This window comes from Manacus vitellinus, unplaced genomic scaffold, assembly GCF_001715985.3.
Source record: "Manacus vitellinus isolate BGI_N305 unplaced genomic scaffold, ASM171598v3 scaffold_63_pilon, whole genome shotgun sequence".
Classification (NCBI taxonomy): Eukaryota; Metazoa; Chordata; class Aves; order Passeriformes; family Pipridae; genus Manacus; species Manacus vitellinus.
In genome coordinates, this window is record NW_021940711.1 from 2,329,619 (window position 1) to 2,348,413 (window position 18,795).

The 18,795-nt window shown below is 37.9% G+C and overlaps 1 protein-coding gene across 2 annotated transcripts in view; it reads right to left on the minus strand.

Annotated features, from left to right (window-relative positions):
- Nucleotides 1-18,795, minus strand: part of NELL1 (neural EGFL like 1) — a 273,582-nt gene that overhangs the window by 104,745 nt on the left and 150,042 nt on the right. For both annotated transcript variants that reach the window (XM_018083431.1, XM_018083430.1), the window contains exon 13: nucleotides 3,415-3,537. In XM_018083431.1, the coding sequence (XP_017938920.1) occupies nucleotides 3,415-3,537 (123 nt within the window). The remainder of the gene's footprint in view (nucleotides 1-3,414; nucleotides 3,538-18,795) is intronic.

An 18,795-nucleotide genomic window follows, 5' to 3' on the forward strand; every position in this document is an offset into this window, starting at 1 on the left:
TCGTTCTTCAGCTAGAGCCATGACAGTTGAGTTTTACTCATCTTGTAGGTGACAGAGTTTTACGCTCACACACACAGTCCTGTCCACAAGTGATGGGTTATTCATAAACATGGTTGTCCCAGGAAACTGAAACTTCTTTCATCTAACCACTGCCACTAAACACTCATCTCCCACAAGGTCCATACTGACAGGCACACTTCAAAGTACCATGCTAAACCAGGTAGCCACTTGCCCACCATGACTTTTTTAAACCACAACATTCTGTTGCTAAACCAATTTTTATCACCTTTCCCTTCTACTCTAAATGCAGCCTTTATGCTGCACTATTAAATCCTATCCTGAAATTTAGTGAAATTGCTCCGGTTGTCCTTATTCTACCCTCACCTATGGATTCTGTAAGTTCATTACAGAATTCAAGTAAAAGGGCATGGCATGTCTTCCACTACCCACCTACAACCTTTTCTGTGTCCTGAATCACTCTTACTTCTTTTGATTTTTTTCAAAGTTTCATTCACAGAAAAGAGCAACTTAACAAACCTGTTAACACAATTCCTTATCCACAAAATTTTTTTGCTACTCAAAACACGTGACAGCCAGATTATACAGAAAAAAAATATTTGGTTTCCTCTTCAACAGTTGGGTTTTGATTTATTTCTAATTCCCCAGGAATCATAATATCCATGTCCATGTTATTTCTGTCCCTTTTATTTCTCCATACTTTTCAAGAAAATTGCAAACAACACAAATTCCTGCCAGAGTAATCACATTATATTTACCAGTAGTTCACAATGCAGTTTGATTCAACTACACATTTTCTTTTCTAAAACACCAATAACAGCATTCTGTGGGGTTTTTTTTATAAATACTATCTCAGTGTTATTCACTAAAGCCAAAGAAGATCATTACTCTGATTTCACTTTTCTACAACATAGATTGTTGAAATAGACTGTAGAATCATGCACAAAGCCAGTCCTTTTCTCTCATCATAAAATCATCATTTTTCTCTTTATGGTTTGGCTGGACAATACTAATATGATTTCCTATTGTACTACAGAGATGTGTTATTCCAGTAGTGCTGGGAACAACTGATTTGTGTGTGTACACATCTATAACATGCAAACATTTATAAAGCACTTACAGATGTCTCAAGGAGAATAGAAACATTTATCTTATCTCCAGATGGTATATCACCTTGACTTATATCTATGTTTTTCCCAATCTGTATTGCCTGAAGATAAAGCCCTAAAATACTACAAGCCAATATAAGCAGTTTATAGTTGTCCTGATGTGTTCACACCTCTTTCCTTATGCCAACCCCAGGAAACTGCTGTAACAGGTAACTGATAATGTACCACTGCTAAACTTGGTAAAAAAAAAGATGCAAAAGTAGTGCTTCTGGTATTACCACGGACAGAACGGGAACATTTCTTTAATTAGCATCAAAGCTTGTGAAAACTCCAAGTAACCACAGAACCACAGGCTGAGAAATTCAAACCAGCACTTTGCACTGTTTGTTTTATAATTTACTAAAATGTAGACAGTTCTAATACTACCTGGTTTGCAGTAATGACTACTCCACGCAGTGCTGGATTATTCTTATCCCTAGTGACTTTAATAATTATTAGACTGCAAACCCCTTCCTACAATCTCCAGTTTTCTTTCTAATTTATGCCTCTCAGTCAGAACATAAGAACAAAATTTCCTGTATTTTCATGTAAATCCACCTCAAAAAGGCAACTATAACTACATTTGCATGTGAAACTCAAGGCATACTAAAAATACATGCATATATACAATATGCAATATTTTTATATATAAAAATATTTATTGTAGAAACTCAGATTTCAACAGAACTTTGAGAGTAAAAACATTATTGCATTTCTCCAGTGAAATTTCATTGCTACAACATTGCTAAGTTAATAAATATGCAGTAGGAGTTCCATTTGGAGTTTTTTGCACACTAAACCAAATATCCAGGTACACAAATGAAGAAAACCAGTGTGAAAACACGGATTTTATTAATCTATCCAAATACCACTGTTTCAAATTATTGTTAATAATACTTATAAATAAATTTTAATATTAATAAATAATTTTAACAATAAATTAATTATTTAATAATATTAATGCCACAGTCAGGCTGTTTAGTACTCAGACTTCCCCGAAACTACACTTGTTTGTGCTGCAATTTACATTTACTGTAATCGAGGACTGAAAACATACTGCAATGAGTTCCTCCCTGGTATCAGCTGTTGACCTTCAGTACAGTCAGACTGAGGTTTAACTTGCCCAACACATTCACAACATTTTCCTATTCCTTCCTAAATCCTTACAAACCATTTTAGTTTTAAATAAAGGGATGCTCTTGCATGGGTGGAAAGTACCCAAAGGAAGTCCTATGAAAACCCAGCCTGATGGTACAGGCTAATTCAGCAGCTGACAAGCTGATCTTTGTGAAGGACTTTAGCTTGAAACAGGAATGGCATCAATCTTCCTTTAAGGAATTGCTTGGCCAATTTACTACAGTCTGAAAAATTAATATCCAGCCTCTTGTGCCCCAAACTGTACAGAACATTTTATCCAAAACGTTCCTCAGTTTCAATAGTTGTCACTTCAAAAATAAAATAAAACAAACCCCTAAAAGTTAGTTTCCTATTACTGTAATTCTGTTTAGAAAGTCAGAATGTATGAAACCCCAGACAAGACAAAATATAGCTTTTTATGAGACAAGTGTAATTCATAAATGCATGAGTTACAACTCAACAGTACTTCAAGACACAGTTCTCACTAATCCAACTATTTAATATACTCCCTCCTTTGTCCTTATATGAGACATTTGCTTCTCTTTCTCTACTGAAAGAAAAACATAAAAACCACCCTAAATAAATGATCTACCACTTCAAAAAGAGCATGGCTAGCTATCAATACTTCTTGTTTAAATAACTGAGAAATCTTCAAAAAACACATTTAAAGATTTATATGTAAAAAAAATCACAATTCTGATGCAAGTAGTCAAATAACAACCATATGATGTTAGCATAAAAGATAATTATCCTAACTCGAAATGCATGTCATTAAAATTTAAAAGCCAAAGGTGACAGCACATATCATCTACAGTTTATAAAACATGAACACCACTTAAAAGCTGAATTCTACTAGCTCAAATGACAGTATTCAGTGTAGTAAATAAAAAGTTCTCTTCCTCTACCACGCAAAAAATATTTCTTTCCTGCTAAGAAGTTATGCACAAACCAATTCCCATCATCTCCACGCATACTCCATTTGCCAGATGATAAGCCTTAAAGCAAATCATTGCAGAATCCAGCAATCATGAGTTCCCAGCATGTAGGTGACTGTCAGAAAACAGTAATAAAGCCTGACACGTTTATGGTGTCTCTCAAATAACAGACTTACCTCGGCAGATGGTCCCGTTCCCCACGTACCCAGGTTTGCAGGTGCAGCTATGTCCCCTGATAGTGTTAGTACAGATTGCATTCTCATCACAGTTGTGCTGGCCACTGCCACATTCATCATGCTCTACGTGGGGGGAGGGAAAAAAAAAAAGAAAAGAAACCAGTTTTTGAGATGCAGTGAGCTTTTCAGGGAGATGAGGTGGCATTTGAAAACCAAGTGGAATAACCAGGTTGCTGCAATGGCTGAACGCTGGGGGCTTGGTGTGGGAGTCAGCTATGGGCTTGCTCCAATTCTGAAACTCAACAACATGTGCATGGCAACAGTAGATTATTTAGGTTTAAAAACAGAAAGAAAAAAAAAAAGGCATCTGTGAGGAAGCAAAGTATGGCTATGACAAAAAGCTATGAAGAGGATTATCAGAGAAAAATATCTGCTGTGAAGACTAACCTTTACATCACTGTCCACCACCAGCAGTAATAATCATAAATACAAGATAACTGAACACAAGAGGGGCCCTAATAGCCCACCCTGTAACTCCAGAGTTCAGTTGTCACAACTGCTTGCTCTAACACTTACTGAGCTCGCTCCTTCTCTAATAGCACATAGTAACATTCCACATTTTTAGAGCACCAATCACACCCTCGAGCCTCAAAGAGGCTCCCAGACAAATGGGCCATATTTTGCTTTCATCCAGCAACTCTAACTGCTGCCCTGAGACAAATTTGCCACAGCTCTGCACTTTACTCTCCTGCTACTTTCTGTTCTCCTAAAGCATCAGTTAGAGGTGATGAGGTACCTGACCCTGAAGTTTTTCTCTTCTTCCTGCAATTACAAGGAGCTTCCCTCATACAGTAGGATTGCAAAAAGAAAACCTCAATATTTGACACTTTTGTGCCAGTGGTTTTACAATTTTTGTTCAGTGGAATCAAAAGGATGCAACGAATTTTCTTAAAACCATACAGTGGGCAACAACCAGGACCTGGAACCCTTCTTGGTAGTCTTCATTTATGCAACTGTAATCATCAGGCTGATATCCATATGCTGAGAGGTAAAAGATATCTCTTCCTGGAATCAGGATTTGCTAAAGTGTATAAGGGGTGTAAAGATGCATAAGGGGGGTTCAAAGGACAATGGACTAAATTTAGCCTTCTACAGATCACAGAGAGGTAATGCCTCCAAAACACCAGCAAAACACTCACTTCTGCAGACTGAATGAAGCCCTTTGGAAGAGTCTCTCCACTGAGAACAGCAGCATCACAGGCTTTGACAGGCTGCAGTTCACCTCTGCAATGCTCTCGCTCTACCACAGTCACAGAACAATAGCCTGTTTCAAGATAACTCAAGACATTTGAATGATGAATCCTAAGGAACCCACTAAACCAAATACTTCTGGAACACTGTTGATAACTATTTGCAGTACATATATCCAACATGTTTTCTATTTTTCAAATACATTTGACAGCAAAATGATATGGATTGTGACTATTTTCTCTTAAATAGCATCAAAGCAATATATCACCCGCTCGCTCTCTCTGCTTTTAGCAAGGAATTCACACACACTCTCATATGTGCCTGGCTTCAGCTGATAAATTCAGGCTTGCATTTATACTTGTTAGTTTATGTTGGTCCCTAGCTCTGCTTGGTAATTCAACTTCAGCTTCTTGCCAATTTTCAGAGGCCTTACATATTCTAAACACTAGGGTTCTTCAAGGGCTGCCTGCTCTTCCCTTCATCTTTTAAGAAACTCTCCCACAGCCTGATTCTTTGCTGCTTCAGTCTCATGGTGCTCAGACTGCTGGGTCAGACACAAAAAGCATCAAGCTACTCTCCAAGGAAGTGCTTTGAAGGCAGCAGAAGCTGAATTATGCTTTCTTTTAAAAGAGACACCCTCTCCATAATCTCTCCCTCCTCTTCCTACTTTTAATTGTCATTAGCTTTCATGTGTTAGTATTCAAACTATAATGAGAATGCCTTTGTGATAGACTCAGCTGTGTACACAAGAAGGTTCCTACTCAAACAATTGCCAAAATTAGCCTATTACCTTCTCAGCACTTCAAGTATAAACAAAAGATTTCCCAGTGGTAACAAATGTGTTTTGCCAAAATACACAAGAGAGGATAGTCTGCTGTGTTGTTCTAGGACTCTGACAATGTAAATCACTGTATTTACCGTTCCTGCAGGTGTGTGTACAGGTGCTGGAAATATGAAAAGATTTGGCACTGACAAAGCTGTTTTCCCACAGTCATACTTCAAACCGAGGTCAGTTGTTTGAAAGCTGATATAATTTAAAGAGTTAGCAATAAATCTGACCATGGGAACCTGCCCTTCATGAGACATCCTGATGCTGTTAGCACAAGAAGGATGAAGGGAACCTCATCTGCATGAGGAATGCCAAGATTTCTTAGCAGCAATATGGCTGCAATGATGGGAACTTTAAATGAAGTTTTCCCTGGTGCAGGGATGTCTATAGTTGATGTTGCTACAGGCCTAATAAGAATGAGAAAGCATTGATTTTCTGTCAAGGTACAAAAATCTTTTCATCCAGATGAAAAATCCTTAAGATTCTGTCAGTAGCAAGTTCCCTTGGGTTTCCTGTGCCCTCACAGGAGATCATCCTTTGGAAAACTTGGGTGTTCACACTGGAGAGCGAGAATGGAAAGCGGGCTCTGGTTTTGCTTAAATTCAAAGGAGACCGTGACTAATTTGTGAAGAAATTCGCTTTCTTACACACACTGCTTTTCAAAAATTCCTATTCAAGCACATCAGACAGAACCTGCTTTTGCTTTAATGTTATGGTAAATACTGACTCGACAGCAAATACAGAGAAGGACATTGCACAGCATCATTCCAAAGCACTAAAGCACCAAAGAGGAGAGAGCTGAGACAAAAAGCCCAAGTCATTTCTTATTTTGACAATTTCCCTTGTAGCCAAAAATGAGAAGCACAAAGGGCTCTGAAATACAAAAACAAAAGTAACTTTTTTAATTTTTTTTATACTTGTGTGTATATATATATATGTATATATAAACAAGTAAGCTGCTATGCTCAGGAATTAAACTTTCATTATTAAGTTTGATTGAAGTCATCCATCTCTCTGACTTCTACTTCCTACGTAATATACACAAAATGAGCTCATGATCAAAGACAAAAAGGAACTGGCAGGCTTACTGAGAAGGACAGCATTGTAGGATATAATTCCTTGACCCAACTCCCATTCCCCCAGATTATTATCTGTTTCTAGATGAGGTACCATTTTAGATGAATAGTTACAACAGCAGCACCATTCTTTGCTTGCAGGCAAGTTAATTTTTTTATGAAATCTCAGTAAATTATCGTCAGCATTAGTATTTCTGTTACTCGGGATTCTGATTGTTGCTGCATCTATTCCATGCTTTGTGGTAAAGCCACAAGACCAGGTAGTTTATTGTGCCTCTTTTTTTCCACTCTATAAAATAAGGATGTTACAAGATTTTATTTTTTCCTCTAGTATTTGTCATTCTTCTGAAATCCTTAAATACTAAAGATTTTATAGAAAATTTAAGGATATCAATTTTCTGTTGCAAAAAAAAAAAAGGGGGGGAAGAATCAAAAGTCCAAAAGCTTTCATGAATTTTTCCAAAACAATAAAGAGAATCTTCTGATAATTTTCTGAGTTCACATCTGAGTCAGGCCATCTTGTGAACAAATGGCTATGAAGTTCATTCTTTCCTTAGCCTTCACCTCAGAATGGCTATCTGCCTCCAAAAGCACTTGTAAGAAATTAGTCTTACTTTTACAAAAACACATCTCCATCACCTGTGTTGTACAATTCTGTACAACAACTTAGAAGTCCACACTGAGAGCACTACAGGTCTAATGTTTATATGGGGGTAGTGTTACAAAACAGGACAAGCACAGCGGTGGAAGACAAATATTAGTTATCTCTGCTTTGTTCACCAGCAACCTAATAAAAATAAGTTTATCTTGATGGTGACAGAATTCTTTTCAATACTACATGGCCTTAGAGAGATAACAATCACATAAAAAGCAAAGTTAATTCACCAGAAAATAGTTTCAAGGAGATGGTTAGTTGCACATCCTATTATAAAAAGCACCAGTGCATCCTATAAACAGCAGAAAAACCACCTTATGCCAAAACACATCCAGTCTGGAAGCACACTGATATCAGGACACACACAATATCTCCTTTTTTCCTGAAATCCCAGAGAGGAAACAAGTTGCAGTACAATGGGAAAACACAGATCATTTTCTGCAGAAGTCACAAGAACACTGAATTAATAGGAAATGGTTGAAATAAGCACAATTACCAGGCTGCCAAGACAGCTGTGACCACAGGGCATCCCCCTGCATGTGCTTGAGGCAGATGGACCCCACCCAGGCAAACAGCCCAGCACACCAACATCTGCAGCCAACAGCGACTGTGGACACATGTAAAAACAACAATGGGATAACACCTGAGGCAGTAGGAGACCAGGAACACAAGTAAACTTCGTGCCTGCCAGCAGAAGACTTGCTATAAAAGGTCAAGGCTCTGCTAATAGCTGTATTTAGCTGCACCCTCAGCAACGGCACAACATTCAATCATGATGTGTTTCAGTTGTGAAACCACTTGTTTAAATTTTAACTAAACGTTTAGCTGCCTTCAAAACACAAGTATCCATTTAAAGCTAAAGGGGTCAATGCACACCAGGTTGTAGCAGCTCCTGCACCTCTCAAATGACTAAGAATTCCAGCTGCTGATCGTTGATCACTTCGGTGTGAAGTATAAATTAGAATATTCAAAAAAGAATAAAAAGAAGTCAGCAGCCTTCATGTACACATATTTCTGCCAAATCCTTCATATCCCCCTTTTCCTAGCCTAATCTCACTGAGGAATCACATAAATACTTCTGTTTTGCGGTACTTAAAAAAATACCTTCTGTTCTGGGATAAACTGAACAGGAAGAATGCAGGAGGAAAAGCACTGGGGGCAGAAGGAAAGGTGCAAGACAAAGATTTGGTCTGCCTGAAGTAATTTATTTTGCATAAAGCCACCCACACCACACTGCAAAACTGTTCGTAGGTGTAGTGGGTTGACCCTGGCCAGATGCCAGGTACCCACCTTCTGTTCTTAAATAGGTTATCCCAGAGGTGTTACCATCACTCCTGACTGGCTCAGCCTTGGCCAGCAGCAGGAAGTCCATCCATGGGACAGGGGAAGCTTCTGGCAGCTTCTAACAGAAGCCACCCCTGTGGCTGCCCCCGCTACCAAAAGCCAGCCACAGAAACCCACTAGAGTAGGTTAAAACAACCATATAAAAATAATGCAGGATGCATGCAAACTAAAAAAGGATTTGTCATGTAGTTATAAAAACAAATGCACAAATGTCTAAACCTGTATATATAAACAATTGCAGGTAAATACAAACTTTCTCCTTTCATATGTACATGAAATGTAGTGTTTGTGAAACGTTCTAGGCAGCTCTTACAATTAGCATCAGAAGAAGTACCAATCAAAAAATGGCATAGTTCTAAACTCCTGAAGTTTTGGCTATTACAAGTACCTGCATTTTACTAAAGAGATCTTTTCAGTACAATCATTTTTTATTCATCATACAAGAGGAAGATGGCCTTTGCTTATTTTTTGTGTGCATATTTTTTTTAAATGCATTTTCCAGAAGTCACACAGAATTTCTAGGATGCCTCTGCTTTTCCATGTTGAAAGAGAACAACAGTAGATTTACTGGGTTTGTATGGGCTATAAAGACAGGATCTACTCCGCTTTAGCTTTCTCTCTTTTTTTTCTTTTCTTTTCTGTACATGCTTGGAAAACTCTAGAATTTGTATTGTTGCATGCTTTGTCTAAAACAATGTAATAGAAAATTAGAACAATATTTTGGAAATATACAGCAACCAATACATAGTAAAGCTAAGAACCTTTTGGTCAAGAGTCAGAACATGAGGACATCTTTCCCTTGCACAGTTCAAAAGCACATAATGGATTTCAAACTTTTAATTTCTAGAAGGTACATTTAACACAGGATCTATTTTCAAGCAAGAGTGCTGATATTTTTATCTTTACTGTCTTTAAATAAAGATGCTTTTCAAAAAAAAAGACAGACACTGGGATGGAATTACAGGAGAAATCCCACTGAAAAGTCTTACTTGCTTACAAGATGGGAACAATTTTCTTGTTGTAAGGATTCTCTTCCATTAGCTCCTCAAAGCCTTCATACTTTAATAATACAACATTCATCTTTGGAATATACTGTGCAAAGATTCTGACTATTTCTATTTATTCTTATTTTTACAACATTAAAAAGGAATCTAAGTTGTTCTCTAAATTGTTGAGATAACAGTCAGCTCCTGGGGTGCAGAGCCACCGATGCAGCCAACATTTCTATAAACCAAGAGGCTTACAATGCAGAGACAACTCACAGAACAGCAAGGTCATCAGAGGCTACCATTTTTTATTAATACAGATGCCATTTGTATAGAATACATACCCTAATGTAAAATTAATTAGCTATCTGGCAACCATTAAGCAATGGTCTTTGAAAACTCAGAAAGGAGAAAGCATGTCTCCAAATACATTTTAAAAGCAGCAACCCTTTGTTGCACGTTATTGGGATTCAGGTATCTATGAAATAACTAAGGCTTCAAAAATGAGACATTAAAAAAAAATGGAATTTAGGCAGAATTGTGGGCTTAGTGGAATCAGGATTTCAGCTCATAAGAAGCTGTGATAAAACAAAAGGGACAGCTTTCAAATGGACAATAAAAGGAAGCACTATTCTGAACACACAGAAAGAACCTCCCACAGAAAACCAGGGCAATTAGAGACAAGATGCATACATCAAACAACAAATTACATCGCAGGTGGTAAGCTGGTGAATGATAATAGCTAACTGGGAATTCAGAAAACCCTGGGTAAAAAATAAAATCTGTATTTTCCCTTACTCGAGAATCAAAGAAACTAAGTTTATCTATGTCCACTCCAAACTTCAGCATCCAAGCTCACCCTATCCATTTCCACAAGGAAACAGGGAGAAGGAACAGGGTGCAGAACAGGAAACCCCACTGTTCCCTGCTGCAACATCATCCTTATGAGCACTTAAACATACAAATCCTGGCAGAAATACCACATTTCCCATTCTTTTAATAAGAAACTAAAATGCTGTAGTAATTTATGACACAATGAACAGCTTCTGGTGTTAAACATGAAATTATTTAGACTACATTCTAAAAGAGTAGACACATGCTACTCTTGGGTAATTAGGAAGAAATAGTGGAATTTGATTTGAATGCAGAATTCCAAATGTACACGCAGTTGCCTCTTGCAGTAAAACCTTCCACAGCCTGACGAGTTCTGCTCCACCACATCCTGTTTTGCATTGAAGTTCTCCACGTCATCCCCTCAGTTTCTGAGATGGGCAGACCAGAAGCACACACAGGATTCAAGACACCAGAACATCATGAATTTATGCAATAGCATAATAATATTTATCACCTTGTTCTCAATACTGCTCCCAAAGGATCTCACTACCCTGCTCATCTTCCACCACGGCTGAGCAGCGAGGTGACATTTTCACTATCTCTTCTCTGCATGGCAATGGCTAATTTGGAGCATTTGTATATGTACCTACCTTTTTTTTCCCCCCACCAGGGAAAGGTACTTTATACTCTGATCCTCTGTTCTGCCTCACTACTTTATAAAAAAACCTACCAATAAAACCCACTTGAATTTCCATGAGATGAGTTCACCGAGCAGTGACAAGAAATTCTAAATTGTTACAATAAAATGTTTATTTTTGACTAAATCAAGATGAATAATAGGTAGCCTTGCTGACAGTAACATTGCATTTGTTTTCTGCTAGAGAAGAAAGAAGAAATGGATCTCCTGCTAGCACACTATAAAATACTTGCACATATACCTTAAATGCCTATATAAGGTTTGTAAGGAAGTGGGAAGACAGACATTTGGTTTTATTGTTTTCTGAACACAATCATAAAAAAGAAAACAAGAAATCAAAGTAAGAAATGGAAAATCTGAAGAAGTGAAATCTTAAAAACCTGTGGTTTAGGTTTAGACACATTTCACCCTGCTAAGAAGCTCCCCAAGATTAAAGAAAAACCACATTGAACAAACTAGGTCAAATGCCTGAAAGTTCAAGAATCACTGTTGCTTTTTCTTTACATTTAAATATTATTTCCCTAGTCTTTTAAAGTGTGTTTGAATTGAGTAGACATGTCAAATTAGTAAAGAATATTAAAATTATCAAAACCAGCTACTAGATTATTAATATGAAGAGTCAAAATGTGGTTTTTACATTAAATTTTCATGACCTATATACTAGTAAAATATGAGCCATATTGACATACTCAGAAATTTCAAAACAGACCTTTATCAGAGCCTGATAGTAAAATGGCAATATACCTGACGTACTCTTCATTTCAACTGGATACTTTGCTGCAGTTTTGTGGACTTGCTTTTGAAAGCCAGGTTATTTGTGTCATTAGCAATGTGCATCTTTAATTCTAAAACCTGCCAGCAAACTTGGAGCCCAATTGTAGAGAAAGGCATTAAATTCAATTCGGAAAGGATCTAGACAAGAAATTCATTACAAGAGTTTGGAGATCTGCATATTGCATATTTAGAGATGCAAACAAAAATTTCCATATGGGAGAAACCACGCTTCATTGTCAAAAAACGCTCCTGTGCTACCTTTATGTTGGCAAATTCATACCATCAAAAGAAAGAACCCTTCTGCAAGGGAAGTTTCTCACTGAGCAAAGAGCTGGCACATCCACACCACTCAGTCGTCAGTAATGAGGCTGAACTCCATGAAGACCAGATGATCTTTCAGAACTAAAACTTAGTAAGGATTGTGCATTGACTACCTTACAGGCTCTGGGTAATTCTAAAATGTAATGGTGCATAGGAGTGCAGAGGAGCTTCATTTCTGCTCATACAGCTCAGAATTGATCTCTCAAATTTTTGCAATGAAACACACACCAATGTAAGCCCATTTTTAAGACTAAGGGATATCAATTATTAAGACAAAGCCTCAGAGGAACAAGAAATGTTTCACAAAATCAACAAAAATGTAATACTGTGCCCATGGGAAAAGTGGTGTTGAAAAGCAAATAGCTATACCCTCATCTGCAAGAACCAAAACATCTTAAAGGTGTTTCTCCCTACTGGATTTATAAACCAGAATAACCAGCTTATGCACTGTATTTCTACAGGTATGCAGTAACCTGGTCTGCAGGCCACTCTCTTATCCACTTATTTATATATTTATTTACTTGAGGAATCCAGAAGAAATTCCAGATTCCATAAAAGATACAGTAGGGCCGTGAAGTGCAATGGTGAGTCAGAGCACGGGTCCATATGCTGGGATCTCATCCTGTTCTGAGCTCTCTCTCACACACAGTACTTCACACATGCCTGAATTATAAAACATACCAATATTTTTTAATTGGAACATGCTAAGCAATGTGGTCATCTTGATTATTACTATGGGATATTCAACTTCTAATACAATCCCTAACTTTTTCACGAACTAATTAAGCATCAAGACAACTGGACTTTCATGAGGTGCCTTAATTTTGTCTATTGATTTGTACATTTGTAAACCATCAGTTATTCCAAATGTCTCTAACTAGTTATTGCTTTTCTCAACATAGTAACAAAGCATATCATTTCAGACAGAGAGCAAATAAAGCCTTGAACTACATGGGATGTGCCACACTGAAACAAAGCAGCTACACAGTTCCAGCTACACTGCAGCAATGACATTAATATTGATAGAGAAAAGAACAACACACCACTTCTGTGAAGTTCTCTGCTTCTATAAATCATAGGACATTCACTTAGGAAAATAAAGAAATCACACACAAGGACACAATCTGAAATAACTGAGACCTTGTATAGCAATTGCCACTGCCTAATTTAGAGTTTTCAGGAGAGATGCTTGTTACCATTAAATCTTAAGATACAGTTTTATTTTGTTGTAAAAAGCTGAATATGGTCCAAGCACCTGTATTGGGCCAGAAAAGAAACCCTAAAGTAATATGTAGCAATTTTTTTTTATATAGCAATATAACAGGATAGGCTGCTTTTTATCCATCAAATTGTGAAAGCTGCACACTTCTATCAAGTTGATATCAGAATCTCATCTTTCATGTATTTTCAGCAATACCTGCAAGTTTTATTTTGCAGAAATCTCAAAATCACCAATACAAAAAGTATGAAATAGACCTTTGGATGCAATTTTTAGCCAACTTTCATCACAGCTTCATGAACTTATATTGGTGATAAAAGTTCTAAAGAGTTCTGGTTTCCAGCACTCCATGATGCTTTAACTTCCACACAAAAAAAGAATTGCAAAAAAAGCAATATATACCCCATTTCGAACTAGCACAAAATCTGTTAGTGCTATTGCAATGGAGTAAGGTGGAATTGTTTCTAAATGAACTCGCATGTGTGACAGATGTGTCAGTCTGCTGATACAAGAACACATAAAATCACAGTTAAGGTTTTGTAGCAGAGTTCAAATATAATGAGGACAGGACATACATTAATTCTCTGCACCTATCAGAGATGCAATGAAGAAGCTTTAAGAGTGCTGGAGTGTGTATTACAGGTGATAGGGAAGTCACAAAGATTTAGCATACTTCTCCCAATTTTCTGTTTACAAAGTTAGACATAATTGAGCCATTAGGTTTCCCTTCATGTTTTATGTACAACTTTTTAAGTAAGAAAATGCTGCTAAAAGGACAGACTCCAGTACATTTTAAGCTTTTGGCAGAGTTGAGATAGAATTTTGCTTCTTACTGAAAGTAAACAGAATCTTTCAAAATCAAAGAATCATTTAGGTTGGCAGAGACCTCTAAGATCATTGAGTTCAACCACTAACCCAGCACTGCCAAAGCCACCACTAAACCATTGTCCCTAAGTGCCACATCTACCCATCTCTTACCTCCATGGTGGTGACTCAACTGCTTCCCTGGGTAAACACACATCATACTGCAGGAAAAGACATGAATCTGACAAAAACACCTCCCTGTTTGCAACTGCCCCAAGAAAGCCTGTGAGTGCTGACTGACATTCTTAAAAATGGATGTCTAAAAACGGACTTTAGGTATTTAGGTATCTAAATTAGTAAATGTTTTATTCTCTCAGAGTGCTGGAAAGTTAACTTCCCCCAATGAGTTTAAGTAGGACTCAGCACTCTAAATTTTTTTTAGAGTTCTCAGCACTCTAATTTTTTTTAGAGTTCTCAGCACTCAAATTTATTTTTTTTTTTTAAGAGGAAAAAGAAAGAAAAGTCTAGTTCTTTATGTCACTCCTGTGTATTAGTCTTCAGCTTACTCCTTTAGCCTCACAAAACTATTGTGGAACTTTTACATGGAAGGAAGTGATCAAATTGCTTTACCCCTCAAAGCGTGCAAATTCAGCATCATATATATACTCTCAATAGGCAGAATCAATTTTTATTTGAAAGCAGAAATGGAAACTAGTGCATCATCATTTCCTAGGGCATCTATATTTTTCCCTAGAGAGATTGTACCATAATAGTGATCACAATAGACAGTACTTTTCTTATGAGACCTGACAAGATCACAACCTGAGTTCCTTTGGCTGCATCTATACCTTCTTACATCAGCAAATCAGGGCACAGTATGAAGATCCCACTGCTGAGACAAAAGATGGATCAAACTGAATTTATATGCTGTACATTGCTGAGTCTTTCACAGCTAAAAGGGGATTTAAGTGTAGGATTTTCCAAGAAAATTGATGATGATGCAAGAACCTTATGACATAATTTTGGGGGTAAAGAGGCAGTAAGATAAAGTCCCTAAAATCATCAAACACCACAGAAAGCACTGGAGAAATACACTGAAGATTCAGGGCAGGAGCCCCCAGGGCACGAAGTCAAATTCATTTTCGGGCTCCCTTTTCTGTGTTACCCAGTGACTGATTCACAGAGTGTCACCCAAAATCTCCCTGCTGTAGGAACAGGATACTGCACTCAGCCCTTGGCAGAGCAGGAGATAAATGAGGAAGAAAGCACAACACCTGGTGTGAGGAAGGTCTGCAAATCCAATTTACAGAGGAAGGGACCATGAAATTCTGGGCTTGAGTACCTAGTACTGATGAGACAAATCCACAGATATGCACCCAGTGAGACAGAGAAAGAGGGGCTAAATGACCACAAATTATGAAGGAAGCGCTAAACTTTGGAGGAGGATCAGAATGTTTCCCCAGAAAGAGTGAGACAGAAGTCAAACAAGAGAGAACTTGAGAAATGAGAATCAAGCAATGGTGAACTCGGAAAGAACAAATTTCATGTTAACAAGAAATAACCTTCACAAAACATGTGTGGCTATGCGTATCACATGCTAATGTACTGCTTAAAATTTAATTCCAGCATTTATTTCAGGGAAGAAAAGCAGGATTATATAGAGCATTCCAGTTCAGAACAGGGAGCAATGATGCTGTTAGCTACACTGAGCACAGATCTTCCTGCAGAACATGCTCAGAGAAGAAAGCACAGTCCAGGGGTGAGAACATCTGGCACAGAGTTCCACCCCTCTCTCTCATTAACTGACTATATGACTTGGTGACTAAGATACTTTCTCCACCTCTTTTGTAAAGAAATGGTCAGCAAGGTGTTATGTCAGAAAACAACTCATCTAATACAATGAAATTTTTTACCAACAGACAAGAATGAGAAAAAAGACTGAATTTGGAATATTTGAACCATTTGAAACAAAAGATTGTAATCTAAGAGAAACCTGACATTTATTACTATTGGGTGACAGAAAAACATTATGACATGCTGAAACACCACTGACATTTCGGGGCTAATTTCCATGTACAAAAATCATCAAGACACAATTTGAAAAGGGTTGCTGATAATTACAAACAAGGAATGGCTGAAACAAATCTGATAAAAGCCAATTGGGAAGGTGACAGATGTAAACTTACTGTCACAGGTTAAGCACCAGACAGACAATCACTGTAAAATTATTTGGAGGAAGGTGTCAGGACATACATGCTCAGCCATCAGCTCCACAGAATTCCAAGAAATAAAAAGATCAAATTAAGTAAACACAGAATCACAGAATATTCTGAGTTAGAAGGGACCCACAAGGATCATTGAGTCCAATTCCTGGCCCTGCACAGGACAACCCCAAGAGTCACACCATGTGCCTGGGAGCATTGTCCAAAATCTTCCTGAACTCTGTCAGGCTTGGTGCTGTGACCACTTCCCTGGGGAGCCTGTTCCAGTGCTTGACCACCATCTGGGTGAAGGACCTAAACCTCCCCTGACAGCTTCATGGCGTTCCCTCTGGTCCTGTCACTGGTCACCAGAGAAAGACACAAAGACATACTTTACACATCAAATAATATTTCTGCTCTAGATCCTCTCTAACCCCTGCAAAGGCATTTTGTGTCTTCATCAACTATTTCCTAGAAGAACACCCCTATACAGAGAAGAAAAGACAATGCTCCTGGTTCCACTGCCCACCCCAGTCCCACAGGCAGGGGGAAGAAGGGAAGTGATATGTCTTGCACATAGTTTTGATATAGACTGTAATTTCAGTCCTTCTAACATCTTCCATTTAAGGGGCTCAAACCCAATCACAGTCATGAACAACCGGCATCTCGTGTGTCACTTTGCCATATGACAAATCTCTGTGAGCAACAGCAAATACTGTCCTGGTAAAAGAGGAACATGCCTTTCCAACAGATCCCTGAGCTATGCTGCACAAGTGCTGAAATCAGCACTAAATTAGCATTAGAGTAATTAAGTAACTTCTCCCCATAGAAGACTATGGAGCTTTTGATTTTTACTATTCCTCAGAAAACCTGAACACAGACAGGGCCTGCAGCATCACGGTGATAAATTCCCTGGAGGAAATCTCCTGCCACAAGCTCCCATGCATACAGATGGGATGGATGTCAGCTAGGAGCCCTCCATCTAATCTCCATCTTACAGCAACTGAAGCAGGATCCTTATGCATAACAGTCACAAGCACTCCAATGCCACAGAAAGAGATCATTCAATTAATATGTTAAAAATTATCAGCAATTTGAATAGTTAAATATTAACAGTTTAATTTGGAAGGAGAAAAAAAGGATTTCTTTTGATACTAATTTGACCCTGCATCCTTAGGTGACAGCACGAGGAAAATGCCAGGTGAATAAAATTAGTGTAACAAAACAATTGCCTGGAACCAGAAATTGAATTTCAATGGGATACCTCATGCTGCTACAACCCAAGGAAGTCATCTTGTGGGGCACACATCACTGGGTTCGCATGTAGTTTGGAAAATTAGGAAGATAAACACGCATTTCAAATATTTAACAAGAGGCAAGATAAGGTCATCCAGGAATAACCTTATAGTTGAAAAATTACACATATACAGTATTGGGTTTTTTAACTCTTCTGTAGTGAGACGAAAGTAATCTTTTTCAGCCAGAAAGAGCTTTTCTAATTGATACACGTTCAGCATCCTAAAAAGGATTCATGCTGGGAAAGATGAATGATTTGTCACCAAGTCTTGTCACTAGTGCCCACACCAACACTGGCAAAACTGCTGTATTTCCATAGAGCTTATGGAAAGCAGCCATGCAATACAGAAAAAAAAACATCAGCATAGTTATTAACCCTATGAGAGACCTGAATGAAAATGCCTAGTTCCTATTCCTACTCATAATTGGATGTAAGGATTCCAACAAGGATTTTGTCTCGGTGTGGGCCTTCGGGAGCAGTCCTGCACAGCTCAGCAGATCCCTGCTGGGGGAATGACAATGAGGGAATATACAAGGAGGAAATAAGCTTCAGAAGCTCCCTCCTTTCCTTTTCACCAAAAACTGTGAATAAATAACCATGGCATAATAAAGGGAAAATATATTTACGAGTGGGGTATGTGTAACATGGACAGATGATGGCCTAAGATGAGCCTGTAGTGAAGAGTCAGCTGCACCTTCTAAACTTCAATGTTCCTCTGAAACTTCACCAACCCCCATGGGGAAGTGGCACATTTGGACTGGGTCAATCAATGGTTAGTTCCAGACCCAAAATAATTTCCATCCTTTGCTTCTAGCACAAAGAACAGTGACAATTTTAGCTCATGATCCTATTTTTCATTTGTTTTTTGAACAATTCATGGGGAAGATTCACAATTTAGGCTTGTTCTCTTTGAAATATTTACTTGGCATTATTACAGCCTGTGACACTGTGTTGTAAGACTTTCAAAACTCTTTCAAAAAGAAGGAATTATTATTCTGTGATGCTCACTGGGTGCCATTTCTTGCTTGAGAAGGCACAATGTAGGTTTAATAATAATAATAATAATAATAATAATGCTGTCAAAAGATGGTTA